The sequence below is a fragment of the Otolemur garnettii genome, unplaced genomic scaffold, assembly GCF_000181295.1.
Source record: "Otolemur garnettii isolate 467f Iridium unplaced genomic scaffold, OtoGar3 scaffold00042, whole genome shotgun sequence".
Taxonomy (NCBI): domain Eukaryota; kingdom Metazoa; phylum Chordata; class Mammalia; order Primates; family Galagidae; genus Otolemur; species Otolemur garnettii.
The window spans coordinates 11,080,235-11,098,312 of record NW_003852437.1 but is presented as its reverse complement, the minus strand read 5'-3'; the positions used below and the strand labels follow the sequence as shown (position 1 = coordinate 11,098,312).

At 39.0% G+C, this 18,078-nt stretch overlaps 1 protein-coding gene across 2 annotated transcripts in view; it reads right to left on the bottom strand.

The window, feature by feature from the left end:
* Nucleotides 1-18,078, bottom strand: part of MAP3K5 (mitogen-activated protein kinase kinase kinase 5) — a 208,202-nt gene that overhangs the window by 127,857 nt on the left and 62,267 nt on the right. The window contains exons 2-3 of one of the 2 annotated variants that reach the window (XM_003790296.3): nt 14,120-14,259; nt 2,436-2,459 (exon numbers count right to left, since the gene is read on the bottom strand). In XM_003790296.3, coding sequence (XP_003790344.1) covers nt 2,436-2,459; nt 14,120-14,259 — 164 coding nt within the window. The remainder of the gene's footprint in view (nt 1-2,435; nt 2,460-14,119; nt 14,260-18,078) is intronic. The other variant, XM_023513499.1, reaches the window with a different exon arrangement.

The window sequence follows — 18,078 nt, the reverse complement described above, 5'->3', positions numbered from 1 at the left end:
GGCAACATAGTGAGACTCTGTCTCAAAAAAAAAAAAAAAAAAAGAAAGAAAGAAAGAAAGAAAGAAAAGAAAATACCCAGGCATGTTAAAGGTTTTCCCAAGTTGCGGGCTTCAGTGAGCTTCTTAATTTTTTTTTTTCACTTTCCCTTGTCAATGCAAAAAAAAAAAAAAAAAAAAAACCAAAGGAAGAAAGGGAAGGTGGTGAACCACAGGAATCACATGGAAACAAGGGGGCCAGAGCTAAGAGACAGCCAGAGAGTATGTGGTGGGGGAAAGTGCCAGTGTTGGTTATGTGACACTGTGTTTTTCTTAAAAGACACCAACTGCTGAGAAGAGCACTTTTTCAAAATGATGAAAACTAAGAATTGGGGATTATTTATCTCCCCAGTTGGCTTAGAAATGTTATTATTGCAATTCCTCTTTCCACAGTGGCACCAAATCCATAATTTGAAACAGCTGATGATCCAAAGTAAATAAAAACAATCGCTGTGCGATCAAGAACAAAACCTCAAATGCAATTGCCTTTTACTCATAAGATACAAATTCAAGGATATTTACACCTGCTTCAAAGATCACATTTCCTTCCACTGAAAAACACAAAGTGTGCTCATAAGTAACCACACTAATCTCTCTGGCCATGTTTTTTTTTTTTTTCATGGCTATAAAATCCCACAGCTCAAAATCTAATCTTATGCTAACTGTTTTCACTGTTTTAAAAAAATAATAATAATGCCATTTCCGTTTTTCAATTTTTAAAAACCACATAAAGGTGACAATCTGTGCATGTGGACATTGAATTAAGGTTCTGGAAAGAAAAACTCTCAGTATTCAAATATATTGAAAAAGATGGTCAAATCAGCCTTTTATTAGGACATCCAGCACCCAAAACATAGCAGCTTTCTCCAGTCAGCAGGCAACTTATTCAGGACACGCAGTATTGGGTCCTTGTATTAGCCTGCTTGTCTCCATGTCCACGCTGGGCTGGGCAGGATTGGCTGCTTCTTCCTACCATCGGGACTCAGGTAATGCCACCTCCCCTGAAGGACCTTCACATAATGCCCACCCCCACCTCACTCTTTAGCACGTCACCTTATGTTTCCTAATGTGTCTGTTTGCTTATTTGCTCACTGACCTCTCCCAACTAGACTGGTGCTTCTCATTTGTTGTCTCTGCAACAGTTATAAATATGGTTCTTTCTGCTACCAGCCTCCTTAGTGGGAGCCCTGCGCAGCACCTCCAAAGCCTGGCACACAGTATGTGCTCAATCAATATTTGTTTAATTTGTTTAACAAACATAAAATTTGTTAAACAAATTAAACAGTTTAACACCTCTAATAAATTAAATAGTGTTAAAAAAAAAAAACAGTGAATGGAAGCATGAAGCAATAATTGCTCATTTCCTGTTGAAGTGGAAAGGATAAGAGTTTATAATGGCAACAGTATTTAAGCTGCCCTAAGTCTCCTCTCATCCTGGTGAAATCGTAAGCATTTAAGTTTTTAAATGTCTGATCTAAAGAAAAACCAATTGTACGGTTAATCCTATCATCTTGAATCGTGCAGACTTTATGTGGTGTATTATCTTCACTCTAAATTGCAGAGAGACATTCTTTAAGGTTTTTTAAATACTAGCTTACTGTCCAAAATGAAACACACAGCTATTGGCTTAACAAGGCTGTTTCCACTGTATAATTTTTCTTCTTGAGGCAATTTTTAAATTCTAAAATTTATTTTTCTCCTTCTTTCACATTTTTTAACTGTGTGGAAGGTAGGAATTCAAAGGAGTTAGGCATTAAAATCAATCTCTAAAAAGAAGATAGATGATAGACATACACATACATATACTTCTCTGTAGGTGCTAGTGCAAATTTACACATGCTGGATACATATACATATACACACATATGTGTATCTGTGTAAAGATATGCTGCTTTAGTGCCACTTATAATCCTACAACATTAAATATACTATAGAAATTTTTCTGAAACACATGTAGGAAGAGCCAGGTTCTCATGTCACCTCTAAAGTTTTACTATAAGGTCAGATAATTAAGTCCATGAATTCATCCTGGAAGAAGTGCTACATTCCTCACTGTTGAATATCACCCCAGTCACCTTTGAAGTATCCCCTTGGGAAGCTATGCACCCATGCCAGTGCCCAGCCCATCCTTCAAGAAACTTTTTCTAGGATGAGTTTGTGAACTTGTTAGACCTCCTACGACAAAAGCTCTGGTGGTCATTCCAGAAAAGGAGTTCCAAAATCGAAAAGTAAGCAATTTCTGGAAGGGAGCATTTAGATACAATAAACATATTGATACATCAGAAACCCGAAAGAGGAATGATAGAGATAGAAATCTGGAGAGACTTGAAAAAGACCAGAGATTAATTGATGGAAAAGAAAAGATAAACAATTTCTAGAAGATTAAGTAAAATACTTACAGTATTCTTCTGGCAAATGATTTCCTGAAAAACAAACAAAAAAATATACCAGAAGTTAATATGAACATCAATTAATCCAATGAACTATGCTAGGTTAGAGAATTTGTATTAAAAATTATATTAATTGGGAATTAGACATTTCAGGAAGTGTAGATTAAGTTCCTACATCTGAGAATTTTACAATCTGATGGAGGGAACAGAAGAACATAAAAGCACTTACTGTCTGTGGTTTAAGGAAAGCAGCATAAACATGTACAATCCCCAAACCAAATAACTTAAAATCATTTTTGTAGCATAAAATGTACAGAATCACCTGATAGCCAGGAACTCTTTAGGCAGAGGTTAAAACAAGTTTGCATTCCCTAAGTACAACCTCGTTAGGCAGAGGTTAAAACAAGTTTGCATTCCCTAAGTACAACCTCTCTCACAGCCTGGGAGGGCAACGAGCAACATGCTACATTCTGGGCACCTGGAAATGAAGGATCTTGGCCACTGTTAAGTCTACACATAGATGATGAGGACATCTGACAAACAGTAAGGATGATGATGGGTGTGCTCTTCAATAGGAAGTGGAACAGGATAAACACCCCGTGCAGGCAGCATCCCTGTCGTCTAGGTTGTGAGCACAGAGCGAGATAGTGGAAATAATACAGCTATGCAGAGTCTGGGACATAGAAAGCTTTCAGGGTAAGCTTTCCCATCGTGATCGTCATCACCATTACTCCTACACGTTAAATGACTGGAGACACTGGAGAGAAGATCTGGAAAAGCCCGTGGTATAAAGGTTCCATTGAGGTTGGGAAAACAGGATTTAGAAAAGAGAAAATGGGACCCTGTGTTGGGAAAAGTGGCACATGTGCTGTTATGGCAAAGCATTTGTGGAGCCTCAAGGGTGAGTCCATCTGGCCAAGGCGAGGAGCCAGATCTGCTGAGGTGAGAGAGTGGCCAGAGAAGGCCCAGTTGCCTGTCATTATCCTTCAGCCAGAGAAGGATGCTTAATCACATAGGGGCAACAGGAACCAGTGAGGGCTTTGGCATAGAGCAGCATGTAAGATTTCTGAATGTTTAAGGACAGCAGATGACAAAACAAAAATTGATAGAGGAAGGAACTGTGCTGGGTAGTTTTGAGCAGCATAAAGCCATACATAAAATACTAAAATGCTGGGCATGGTGGCTCACACCTATAATCCCAACACTTTGGGAGGCTGAGGCTGGAAGATCACTTGAAGACAGAAGTCAGAGACCAGTACGAACAACAGAGTGATCTCATCCCTACAAAAAATAACTTTAAAAAATAGCCAGGTGTAGTGGTGTGTACCTGTAGTCCCAACTACTTGGAAGGCTGAGGGAGGAGGATGGCTTAGGACCAGGAATTTGAGGTTACAGTGAGCCATGACTGTTATCACTGCACTCAAGACTAGGCAGCACAGCAAGATCTTAAAATAAATAAATAAATAAAATGCTAAACAGTATGTTTTGATACCTCACAAATCTGTTGAATAGAAAAAGAACATGTACATATTTAACAGGAAACAGTATATAAGTCTGGGAGGATGTGTATGCATGCACATGCCTGCCATAAGTAAAAAGAGTGATACAGACAGCAAGGGCTGTGGTTTATCAGAGAAAGATGTGGAAGATCAGAGAGAAGGTGGGACTCAAGCTGAGCTATCAAGGACAGACTCAACTTCCAAAGGCAGAGCCAGGAGATGGGGATCCAGGCTAGGGAGCTGGGAAAAGCAAAGGCCCATGTAAGGAACACGTCACGGAGAGGTAAAGAAGACAGTTCATCTGGATGTATAGAAGAAAGAATTAAAGAGGTATTTGGAAAAGATCTTGAATTTGACCATTAGGCTGAACTAGAAAGTTCATTTTAACACAAATAGTGAGATTAGAAAGTTATTTGGGCCCTTACTGAAGAAAGCTTTGAATGTTAAAACAAAATACTTTGTTCTGTGAGCATTTAGGAGTCAGAGTGCTTTTTAAGATGAGTCATATGTACCACGAAGAACCAGCACCAACTGGGATGCTGTTTGCAATAGCAAAGGCCAGGAATGACATAAAAGTCCATCGCCTGGACCTGGGTGAATAAACTATGGTTCCTGCATATGATGGAACCCACTGCAGCCAAACAGTGAAAAAGTTCTTTTTGGAGTGATATGAAAAGATCTCCAGGATGTACTGCTAGGTGAAAAAAGCAAAGTACAGAATAGTTTTTATCCTGTACTCCTATTTATGTATAAAAGAGAGAAAAAGGGAATTCTAATTTATAAATTCATAAACTCTCTCTGGCAGGATATACAAGACACTATTAATAATAATAGTGGTGGCCAAGGGAGCCAGCTGGCTGACTAGGGAATAAAGGTGAGAGACTAGCTGGCATGATATAGCCTTTTGTACTTTTAAATGTCTGCAGCAGGAGGATGTGCTACCTAAGAAACACAATGTAAGCCATGTTAAAGTCTTAGAAATACTCATTTGACTGTGGTATTTAGTACTATGAATTTGAGAGGGAGAAGCATGTAGGTGGGCATGTCAAAAGTCTAAGGATATCATAAGAGCTTGGACAATGGGGGTTTCACAGGAATGGAAAGTGAAATCATGAAGGAAGGCTGAACACATTTTACATATTGTACCCACACATATAAATGGTTCGTGAGCAAATAAGTAGGAAAATCTTGGATAATCTCAACACCAGAAGCACCGTATGCAGAATTTTCCAAACTCAGTTTCTGCAGCACCTCTCCGGAGCGGCAAGCCACACCCTTGCAGATACAGCTCTCCCTGGACAGGAATATCCTTCTCTCTTCTCTGTGTAATGAGGAATTGCCCTTCTTTCCACCCTCTACTGTGTAGCATCCTCTGTGCAGAGCACAAGGAATCTGTGCCACCTATCCTCTCCATGGGAGTAGATGATGTCCTTACTTCTGTCCCATGATTAACCCTCCCACAGACCTTCATATATTACACAGTCCATTTTTCATCCTGTGATTCTGTCATCCTACATCATGAGCTCCTTGGGGTACAAAGACCACATGTTCTGTTCATATTTGTATCCCTGCTGATTTTCTATCAAATTCTATACCATATAATGGGTACCTAGTAAAAGCATGAATAAACAAATAGATTAATAAATGTATAAAATATTGAAGGCTGAATTAGCGTATTGTAGGGTCTGGCTCTGCTCCCTCCTAGCCTTGCGTCATTTCACTTTCTCTCATGTGAAACACTAAGGCTGCATGACTGATTGCTGGTTTCTTCTAACTCTGCATGTGCTCTTGGCTAACGGGCTTTAGGGGCGTTATCTCTGTGTTGCTGGGAGAAGAGCACCCTCATGCCCCACAGCATGGGAACTACTCTACCCTTGTCTCCCTTTTGCTGCTCCAGGCACAGAAATGGAAGTGGCAGGGGAGGGATCAGTGGAGAAGAAAGACGGGGCCTAAAGCTCTATAGAGAACCACCATGGCCCCTCCTGGCTTATGGCTGTGAATGGTTAGGGTTATGGGCTTAGCGCGTGCTATGTCTTCCTGAGGAATGGCTGTTTGGAATAATAACCTTCCATGTCTCCTCTGCTTTCAGTTCAGATTACGCATGCATTATATAACAAATTATGAAGCTGTATTAAAATAATTCCTATAGCAATCTGAATTCTTATTAACTACTGCCTATGTTTTGTAGAAGCTAAATGGACACACATTGTTCTTTTGAAGGAGACAATTTGTTTACTCACAGCTAGAACCATAAATAAGGCATCAACTTTTAAGAAAAGCTAACATCTAACTCTGTCCCAATAAATAGCAAGCAACATCTCAAAAGGTATCTCACTACAGAAGTACAGGGAATGTTTAATTTGTATTAAACCCATTAAAGGGGGACAGAAAAGTAAAGGGAATAATTTAAGACATAACAGCTATATTTTACATCAGATCATGGAGTTTCTCATCTCAAGGGGCTATCAATAAAAAAATTAAATCCACGTAAACTCTGACCCCTTACCAATGACAAGCTTCTGAAGATGGATCACCCCACTATAGCTTCCACACTTGTCTGAAGGCTTTAGGGGGGTTGGTCTGTGCACCTGCTGGCTATACCAGAAACATCAAAACAAAACTTTAAAAAATTCTTTTTCTGGTAATCTTTGATCGCCAAATAGGGAAGCAAGACAAAAAAGACAATCTAGTCTATCTAGGTCTCATTCCAGAAAGACAAACTATTACTTTTATGTCTTTACTTTTCTTATTACTTTTTTTAAAGACAGGGTCTTTATTTGTTGCCCAGGCTGGAGTGCCCTGGTGCAATCATAGCTCACTGCAGCTTGGAAGTCCTGGGTCAAGTGATCTTCCTGCCTCAGCCTTGGAGTAGTAGTAGTAGGACTACAGCATACACCACCACACCTAGCCAATTTCTTTCTTTCTTTCTTTCTTTTTTTTTGGGTAGAGATAGGGCCTCCCTTTGTTGACCAGACTTGTCTCAAACTCCTAGCCTCAAACAATCCTCCAGTGTTGGCCTCCCAAAAGTGCTGGGGTTACAGGTGTGAGCTACCACACCCACCCAAAGTCTGTGCTTTTGATAGCTGTTTGGGACAATGTAAGTTTGGAAAAATTGTTTTAGGGATAAATAAACAAACTGCCTCCATCACTGGAAAAGTTTTTGTGTCTAAAATTTAGGTAATTACAGCCAGAGGAAGGAAGTGGGAACAGCAGACGTGGGGTGGCCAAGGCAAATCAGAGTCAGGGTGGGAGAAGCAGGAATAGGAGCCAGAATCTCAGCTGCTTCCTAGAAGAAGGGAAGGGAGCAGACTATGAGTTCTTGTCCAGGGCCAGCCCGTGACCTTCTGAGTGTTTTGATCCTTTTTTCGGTCCTAGTAGAACTTGGCAAGTTTCTCATTAAAGTTGGAATCAAGCGGAATTATTTCCTGTATTCCCCCAGCTCCATTCCTTTAACTAATTTCAATGCATCAAAGTTAAACAAGGAACTATCAGATGGTGCTATTGCGACTGTCCAGGGCTGCACCGAGAAGGTGGGACACCACATTACCCCTTCCGCACACGGCTAAATCAACTGAGCAGGCTAGGGAACAACAGTGCAACACAGGTGTCACAGAAGCATGACACAGTGCCTTTAAAGATTCCTAAGTACCTTTGTGTTTACATGTTACGCTTACATAAAAGATTACGTTTTTAAAAAACAAAAGTTTAATAATCTAACAACAACCTAGAAAACTATCTTTTTGCAATACATATGAATCTGTGGACAGATTTAGATCGAAAGGTATCAGACGATGCATCAAAAAATAAGGGGGCTTATCCCTGCCGTGACATCTATTGGCTGCATGTGCCCCTAACACGTCACTATGTCTGCCTGGACTTATTTCTCTTCCGTAAAGAAAATATCTTTATCTATCCAATCCAGATAGTGAGAATCTAACTTGTCTGTCTCACTGGGTAAGTAAAGATCAAATGAAATAAGTTTATGAAACCACTTTAAGTAATTTAAAGCCGTATACAGTATGAGGTGTTAATAAAACCAAAGCAAACAGATCCCCAATTCCTGCATTGCCAAGTCGAGAGACATTTTGCACCTCTAATTTTTTTTTCCAATGACTTTATTGATGTGAAAATTTTTGCTGATTCCAGGAGTTTGCCACTCAAGAAGTACAGCAATGAATATCCTGATACTAGTACCTTGGAGTCCTTTTGTTTCTCTGTCACTTTAAAAATCTTACTATTTCAGATGTATACATATTTAAGTAATATTTTATCAGAATCACCATGTGTATGTGACTGTTATTACTGGTGGGAGAGAAATATTACTATTTATTTTTACTTTTTTTTTGTACCTGTATTTTTAAAGATGTGGGGTAAGAACACATCCTTCTCTTAAATGTTAGCAACTGTCATTTAAAACAACCTGTACCAAAAATCAGGTTAAATTATACCAAAGCTGGAAATTAATCTTAAAATTAATTAATCCCCATTAATTCTGTTCCATGTTTAAATAAATATATCTTATTCTACTCTAAGTAGATAACTGTCTTTGACCTGGGTTGACATGCTGATGGGTGACGTTATAAACGCAGCATTTGATAGATTCTGATACAGATTTTAACACATTCTTTGCTTTATACCAGGTTGCTATACTATGATTACCTTCTTCTTCGTCACCAGCTGTTTCTTTCAGCAATACCTAACTGGACCGTCCTAAAACTCAAATGCATCCTAAAGCAAGGAATAATCTAACCTCATCGTTACATCTCAGGATACGCTGCATCGCCACCAACTGCTATGCATATCAATCTCTACAGAAACGTTTCTTCTGCAAAGGCTAAAATGGGAATAAAGCCGATTTGAGTGCAAAAAAGAAACAGATTTGAACATATCTAAGGATTTCTAACCACAGCCAGAACATGAGGAAAAAGAAACTAAAAATATTTTGGGATTCCAAGGCCCCAAATGTGGGTCAGCCTGATGAGTACAGAAAATGATAAAAATATAGCAACTTTTTAAAAAAAGTGTTAATGATTACATATTTCAAGTATATAAAAAGTATAAAAATGAGCAAACACCCATGTATCTACCGTCTGATTTAGAAATATGACATTACAGATACAGTTGAAGACTCCTGTCTTCCCCTTCCCACTTTATTCCACTTGATCCCCTAAAGAGGTAACTATTCTGAATGTTGCTTATAATTCTCATGTACATCCTTCTATAACATAAATGTGTACAAAAATATTGTCTTGTATGTGATTACATTTTGTGTAAATAGTACAACTGTACACGTGTAGTTTTTTTCCTCAACACATTTTGAGATAGATTGATCTACTGATGTGCAAAGTTATAGTTGACAAGTACTCTATAATATTCCACTAAATAACCATAGCAGAAGGTATTTATTCACTCTCCTGTTAACAGACATTTACCTTTTCCTTTGAGGGGAGGAGCTATTGTGAACAATGTTAACATAAACATTCTTTTTTTTTGAGACAGGAGCCTCAAGCTGTCCCCCTGGGTAGAGTGCTGTGGCATCTCAGCTCACAGCAACCTCCAACTCCTGGGCTCAAGCGAGTCTCCTGCCTCAGCCTCCCAAGTAGCTGGGACTATAGGCGCCCGCCACAATGCCCGGCTATTTTTTGGTTGCAGCTGTCATTGTTGTTTGGCAGGCCCAGACTGGATTAGAACTTGCCACCTTGGGTGTACGTGGCTGGTGCCTTGTCACTTGAGCCACAGGCGCTGAGCCAACATAAACATTCTTGATTGCATCTCTTCGTGCGTAAAAGAGAGGGTTTTATAGCACATACGTAGGTAGGAAGTGCTGAGACCTAGAGATATGTATGCTCATGTGACATTATTAGATACTGCCAAATTGCTTTCCAAAAGTATTAACCAATATGCTCTCCTACCAGCAGTGTGCACATTCCCCACTCTTCACAGCCTTGCCATCAGGATCTCCTAAGAGCTTTTCTATGAGACTATCCGATGATGTGCTGTGGCACTTCCCTGCTTTATTGTGCTTTGTTTTATACATGGCATTATTTAAGGAGAGTGGGAAGTGGCCTAGAATGTAGAGAAGAAGCTGAGAGCTGTTATCAAGGAATCTCTGGTCATAGAAGAAACGGTTCATTACAACAACTCCCTCACTCTACACCACAGTCCTTCGCTTCTCCAACCTAAGCCCTTCTTGACATCAGATGTGCTTCACGCATCTGCACTCCAGCTCCTTGGCCAGTGGTGTCCGGACATAGTCTCTACTGAGGGAACCCAAGAAGTCCGATCATTGCATAATGCATGAAATAAATCAGAAAAGAATCGTTACTTAGCACAGAGTTTCCCTCAATAAACATTATGGACACATGACAAATTCTCATGCTTTTTTTCAATTGTGAAAAATACATTGTTACAATGGTAAGAGGAAAAGAGAATCAAACTTCCCTCTTTTGAAATGCACTGATAATCTTTTTTTGATAAAAAAAATTAAAATATTCCATTCTTACTATAATAAAATAGTACCTGTGCTTTAAAACAAAGACCATAAATCTTATTGCAAGTAAATGCTACGATTAGAGTCTGAATATCCTTTCAAATACCACCACAGACATAGATTTTTAACTGCTTTTATAGTCCCCATCTATTATTGTTCAAAGAGTTTAAACTTAAAAACATTTTTTCTAGGATTTCTTCCTGAGAATTTGCTGACAAAGAAAAACTTCTATCTTTAGCAAAGAGCAATAGATGAAAATCAAATGGGTATAGTTGTACCTTTCAGATGTCCATAAGAATCCTCCTAGGTGAAGCTAAATATATAAGAATAGCATTCTAATTCTGTCTTTGCCCTGCGAAAACAGGGACATACTGCATTTTTATTTGGCTAATTCTTACATGGCATGTTATTTTAAATCTCCTGGTCTGCCTTACTTCACTGAGGTTTTCTTTTTCTTTGAGACAGAGTTTCACATTCAGTTTTACATTCATATGTGGCATCATAGCTCACAATAACCTCAAACTCTTGAGCTCAAGGGATCCTCTTGCCTCAGCCTCCCAAGTAGCTGGGACTATAGGTGCCCACCACAATGCTCGGCTATTTTTAGAGATGGAGTCTTGCTCAGGCAATTCACCCGCCCCAGCCTCTCAGAGCACTAGGATTACAGGTGTGAGTCACTGTGCCCAGCCTAGGTTTTCCTTTCTGGTGGTAGATGGCAAGGATAACAAGAGTGACACTTTAACTAACTGCAAGAGAAACAAATAAAAACACATACACCCCCAAAAAAACTATTCTCAGTGACAGAGGACCTAAGGACCTTTTAGGACTCAGAGGACATTGTTAGATTGCCAAAAATACTTCCTATCCCAGAAGTTTATGTCCTCCGCAACCAAACATATGGCCTACCAGGCTAGAACAGTCTAAACAAGAAAATGGCAAAAGCTTACGTTATTGGAGGAGGGGGAGGGAAAAGAAGAAAAGACATGTTGCATGGGATAAGTCTGGAGGAATAGTTGATGGGGGTTTTCTAAATGAACTCACTGAGCAGGAATGTCTGATATACATCTAGCTAAGAATGATGGACAACAAAGCTTAGTGATTAAGGGGAACAGGTTTTGGAGTGAGGCAAATTTTCCCAAATCTTTCTAGCTATGTCACCTTAGGCAAATGATTGAATTTGTTTGAGCTTCAATTTATGATTATAAAATGGTGATAGAATGATTAGGGCTATTTTAAGAATTAAATGTAAAAATGTATGTGGGTAAATCCCTTGGTATCGAGCACACAGTAAGTGCTCAAAAAACAAGCAGGTAATGTCACGACTGCATGAAAGAATCACACATCTTGTAATCATTACATCTTATAATATGTACAAGATAAGTGAAGGTAGTTCAGATACCACTGCCCTTTTTAAAGAACTACTTTATTCAAATACCAACAACACTCCTATACAAAGGCTGGCTGAAAACAATTAAGCCAGTTTATTTATCCCATACAAATTTCTGATAAGGTTAGCTTTATCTTTTTCTCTCAAATGTAATTTTAATTCATTTAAAAAATATCCTAAAGAAGGCCCATAAGACAAATCAATCGCCAGATACTGGTATGGGCAAGAGCAAAAACTGTAGAGAAAAAAAATCTCCAATACAACCCTACTTACTTAGAATAAACTTAATCCAAAGAAAAATGAAAAAGACCCAATGAGCTGGGCACAGAGGTCTCATGCCTGTAGTCCTAGCACGCTGGGAGGCTGAGGCTGGAGGACTGCTAGAGGCCAGGAGTTTAAGACCAGTCTGAGCAACATGGTGAGACCCTGTTTCTATGAAATATAGAAAAATCAACTGGGGATGGTGGCACATGACTGTAGTCCCAGCTATTCAGGAGGTTGTGGCAGGAGGATCACCGGAGCCTGGAAGTTTGAGGTTGTAGTGAGCTGTGATGACACAGCTCACACTCCAAGTCAGGCAACAGAACAAGATTCTGTTTCAGTAAAAGAAAGGGCTAAATGAAATAACCTCATATCTACATCAACTGCTAATATATACATGTTATAAATAGTTGCAAATGAAAAATTTAAATGAAAATATAGTAGAACCTCCATAGGGGACCACCTCCCTACATCCACAACCTCCTTAACTTGACCTAATTTTCATAAACCAGACATGCAATACATGTACGTATCAGGACAGTAGGCCTAGTTTCTTTTGATGACCACTTCTATGTGTTGACCAATTTGTTACAGTCCCTTAGGCAGTCAACTCACAGAGGTTCTACTGTATAATTATAGGCCAGGAGTGGTGGCTTATGCCTATAATCTTGACCCTCTGAGAGGCTAAGGAAAGGATCACGTGAGGTTAAGACTTTAAGACCAGCCATAACAATAGTGAGACACCAGTCTCTACAACAAATAGAAAAATTTGCTGTGTGTACTGGAAGGATAAGACAGGAGGATGGCTTGAATCTGGGAGTTTGAGGTCATGGTAAGCCTTGATGATGCCACTGTTCTCTAGCTAGGGTGACTCTGTCTCAGAAAAAAAATCTCTCTCTCTCTCTCTCTCTCTCTCTCTATATATATATATGAAATTTTATGATGAATTAAAAGGGTAAACCTGGAGAAAATTTAGTAGAGTTTCTTAAGAATTCCCTACTTATGGACTGCTCCAGATAAAGGACCTCCAGGTAAAAAACAGATTTGGGGCAAGTAGGAACAAATCTCTTAGGACTTTTTCAGAGTCCCTGGAAAGGGAGGCGCCTATCAATTCCCAGCACAATGCTTGGCATGCAGTAAACACAGTTGCTCAAGGAAGCTCTGCAGGTTTTTCAGAAAAGCCACACATGCTTTAGATATATTCAGATAAAAGCAAAATACTACTATCAGTTTTTGCATGACTTTTAGGTTAGATATTCACATAAGAATTGCTATGCCATTAGAAATATGGTTCTGAATTCTAGGACTCCATGTCCAAAGATTGGCTTTGATTTGGGAGCAGGAATATAAAGCTGAGAAAAAGCCACGTGAAGCCAGCTGGAAGCTTCACAAAGGACATAGATGCTATCAGGCTCAGCATGAGTCTCCCTGAACTCTGAGATGCTTTTCAAAGAATCACACAGGGTAACATCACTTAGCCCTGCAAAAGGATTTTAGGCAACCTTTTTGGATGGAAGAAAGGCTTTCACATCAGTAAGTTCCTATAAATGGAGATAACTGTAGAATTTTGTAGACAGAGTAAATTTTTATTCACCTTCTCCTGTCTTCATTTACATCATACCTCAGTGAAAGAAGATGGCGATTTCAGAACGCTTTCAAGTAGTAAATGTACTTGCAGGCAGAGACAGGTGAGCACAAAGAAGCCCCCCATGGTGACACAGCAGGAGTCCTGACTGTGCCTTATGCAATCTTCTTTTCTTTCTCTGCAAGTGGGTACTGATGATTTCCATGAACTCAGTCTCTCTGGCTGCAACTCAGAACTCACGATGAACTCTTTTCCTATCTATCATCCTATCTATCATCCTATCATCAAATTTCTACACGGAAATCTATACCAGATAAACCTCACAACTTAACTAGAAACTGGTGCCTTAATGATCACAGGGACAAAATCATCCTGTTACAAACATAAAGCACTTAAAATGTCCTGGATGACAGAGAGGTATCCCTGAGACGCTGGTGCTAAAATTAAACATTCAGTAAACAAGGGAGGTACCTTCAGTGACTGCAGAGAGTCTGAGTTAGTATCACAGTAGAGGATGATGTTGTTGGCCATACTGAAACTTTCTCTCACCCCAAGGTGATAGAACAAGGACGGCTGCCGGAAGGCATCGCTCATCTCCACCACAGCGATATCTGCGAACAGAAAACACAGTCCCCCAAACGATGACACCTAAATAATGCCCAATAAGCACATTGGGGTTTCAATAACTTATTACTCAAAAGAGGAAATGACGAAACAAGAGGGATTTTCCCTCTTCACTTATCACTGAATTTTGAATTTGCAGTTCTACCCGGAAGTGGTTTTCTGAAATGTAACAAACCTGCATTTTTCAAACTAGAAGGAGAACATGTAATTACCGGAAACAGGGGGAAATTGCTCCCTGTTAAATGTCAACATTGAATCAAGTTCACGAAGGTCTTAAAAAATGTTTCAAAACCAGACTCATAAAAAATATTAATAAGTAATAAATGTAAAAGTGAATATTTTTTAAAATAGGTAAATGTATTTATTACCTAGAAGAGCTGGGTTTTAGAATTAATAAATTAATTAATATCTAGTAAGTCCTTGGCAAATATAATTTAAAAAAGCGAGAGAACAAAGGTATAGAAAAATTATGCCTAAGGAAAATATAACCACAGACGCAAATTTTTCCAAAGCTCAAAGATGACCAGCACCAAGATAGAAGAAACCTGATATCAAAATTTGACAATAATGTCACCAAAATGAAATTGTGATTAGTCTCGAACTTATTTATAGATTAGACAAAAATATAAAAGACAGTAACAAAATGTATAGTACAATGTATATTATAAGAACCCTAGATCATGACTTTAAAGTTTATTTGGAAATGCAAGGATGACTTAATGGAAAAAATCACCAGGATCTCTGCAGATGCTCCACGTACATTAATGAAAATTCAAAATCCACTTCTCATTTTAAATAATAGCTGATTTGGGGGTAATGACACACACCTACAGTCCCAGCTACTCAAGAAGCTGAGGCAGGAGGATCACTTGCGCCCAGGATTTGAAGGTCATCCTGGGCAGCATAGTGAGACCCTCACTTCTAAAAAACATAAAATCGAAAATTTTTTAAAAACTGAAATAATAAGGGTATTTCCTTAACATGACGAATAATATAAATTTCATAACAACTGCCAATTGGGTTCGTATTTCCCATGAAAATCAGGAACAAAATCAAGCTGTTAACAAGTCCTTCTACTATGTAATGGCTTTCTGAAAATTCCAGCCATACAATGAGACTTCTAGAAAGTAAGGAGGTATAATTCTAGAAAACAAAATACACAACTAACTCTACTTGCAGATGTTATGGTTGTCACCCAAATACCCAAAAGAATTAGCTGAATAACTATTAGATGTAATAATGCAATTTAGTAAGGTGCAAAATTATTATAAAAACCAGCCGGGTGTGGTGGCTCACTCTGGGAAGCTGAGATGGATGGATTGTTTCAGCTTCGGACTCTGAGACCAGCCTGAGCAAGAGCAAGATCCGGTCTCTACTAAAAATAGAAGAAAAAAAAAAAAAACCCCAAAACTAGTCATGTGTTGTGGTGGGCACCTATCATCCAGTTACTCTGGAGGCTGAGGCAAGAAGATCACTTGAACTCAAAAGCCTAAGGTTGCTGTGAGCTTTAAGGAAGCTACGGGACTCTATTTAGGGTGACAAGGTGAGACTATCTCAAACAAACAAACAAACAAACAAACAAAAAACGTATTCTCCATCTCACATCTAATACACAAATTAAACCAACCACGAAGTGCCAATTTTTCTGCCTGACAAGTAGGCAAAGATATTTTAAAATAGCCAATAAATGGTAGCACCTGTGGCTCAAAGGAGTAGGGCAGCGGAAATAAAATAAAAAGTAGCCAATAAAAATGTAGAGAAATGATACTCTTCTGTGGTATGGGGAAGTGTAAACTTGAATTCTATTCCTTGGAACTTACTCTGAAAAATTCTTATACATGTTAACAGATTTACCTTATGTCCCCTGATAGTATTTTTACAACAAAATAATAAAATATGTCTAAATACCCATCAGTAGGAAAACGGGTGTATTTATGTGTATATTTATGTATCATATATGACATATATGCCCCTATAATGATAATTTCAAATAATGGCATAACATGTAACCACAGAAAACTATAAGGTAGAAGAATATTTAGCAACTGAGGGTAAATTCAAGGTATATTATGTATAAAATATATTATATACATTGCAACGTATAGCATACACATTAGAATGTAATATACATTATGAATGCATTATAATGTTTACATTCTATGGGTATATGGATGTGAATAAAAGGAAATCTGAAAACTTGCACACAAAGACGCCGTGGTAATAGCTGTGTGATGGAATTATGGATGATTTTAATTTTCCTCTTCATGCCTTCTGTATTTCCCACCATTTCTATTATGACCATCAATTGCGTTTACGATGTAGGAACCCATCGAAATATGAAAATAACAACATTCAAGACCTGTGACCAATGTGAAACCAAAGTACAGCACATAGAAGCCCTGCAGACCCTCGAAAAGCTGTTTGGTGCAGAGTCTGCTTAACAAGCACGAAATTGGAATCCACATCGGAGAAGGAGAATTCAGTCAGATAAAATGGAGGGGAAGGACACAGGAGATTCTGTCAAAGTTATGAACAGGAGGACAGGTCAAAGAGGCTTTGGCAGTTGGTTTTTCAAGAGTAAAAATGACTTAAGGACTCTTTAACATAAATAAAAGTTTTCTTTTGGGGTCCTTAACATTTCCACATCAAAAATCAACACACGAAAAAAGTGAATCATTGCTTCCTACCCCCACCACCCAGCTGCCTCCTGCACCCACAGGGCTTCCTCAGTGGGGCTGGAAGAAACCAAATAAAATACCTGCTGATGGAAAATAAAACACATAAAAGGAAAAATACTAGCTAAGTTAAAGTAATGATACGAAGGAGAGAAATTTTTCCTGAGAATTGACTAGTGGAATTTTTTTTTTTTTGAGACAGAGTCTCACTATGTCACCCTCAGTAGAGTGCCTTGGAATCCCAGTTCAAAGCAACATTGAACTCTTGGACTTAAGCTATTCTCTTGCCTCAGCCTCCCAAGTAGCTGGGACTACGGTACCTGCCATAATATCCGGCTATTTTTTCGTTGTTGTTGCAGTAGTCATTACTATTTAGCTGGCCCCAGCTGGATTTGAACCTGCCACCCTTGGTGCATGTGGCTGGCACCATAACCACTGTGCTATGGACACTGAGCCAAACTCATGGAATTTGATGCTAAAATAAAATAAAAACACTGCAGAAGGTTTTCAGATTAAGATAGAAACTAGACATTTAAAATAAATGGTGCAAGCGAGTAAGATATTTTCATTACATATGAATGTCTAAACAGGGATAGATCCATTTTGGGGTGCTATCTAGAACATTAAAAAGTGCTTATTGGTGTAATTTTAAAATACAGAAATACGGTATGGTAACTCAGAAAAGGATTCATTTTACTTTTCAATTTTAGATTCAGAAAGCTGATTTGATCTAAGACAGTCTATTCCTTTTTTTTTTGAGAAAGAGTCTCATTATGGCGCCCTCGGTAGAGGGCCATGAATCACAGCTCACAGCAACCTCCAACTCCTGGGCTCAAGCGAGTCTCCTGCCTCAGCCTCCCAAGTAGCTGGGACCACAGGCACCCACCACAACGCCCGGCTATTTTTTTGGTTGCAGCCGTCATTGTTGTTTTGGTGGGCCAGGCTGGATTTGAACCTGCCACCTTAGGTGTATGTGGCTGGTGCCTTAGCCACTTGAGCCACAGGTGCCAAGACATTTTTTTTTTCTTTGAGACAGAGCCTCAAGCTGTCACCCTGGGTAGAGTGCCATGGCATGACAGTTCACAGCAACCTCCAACTCCTGGGATCAAGTGAGTCTCCTGCCTCAGCCTC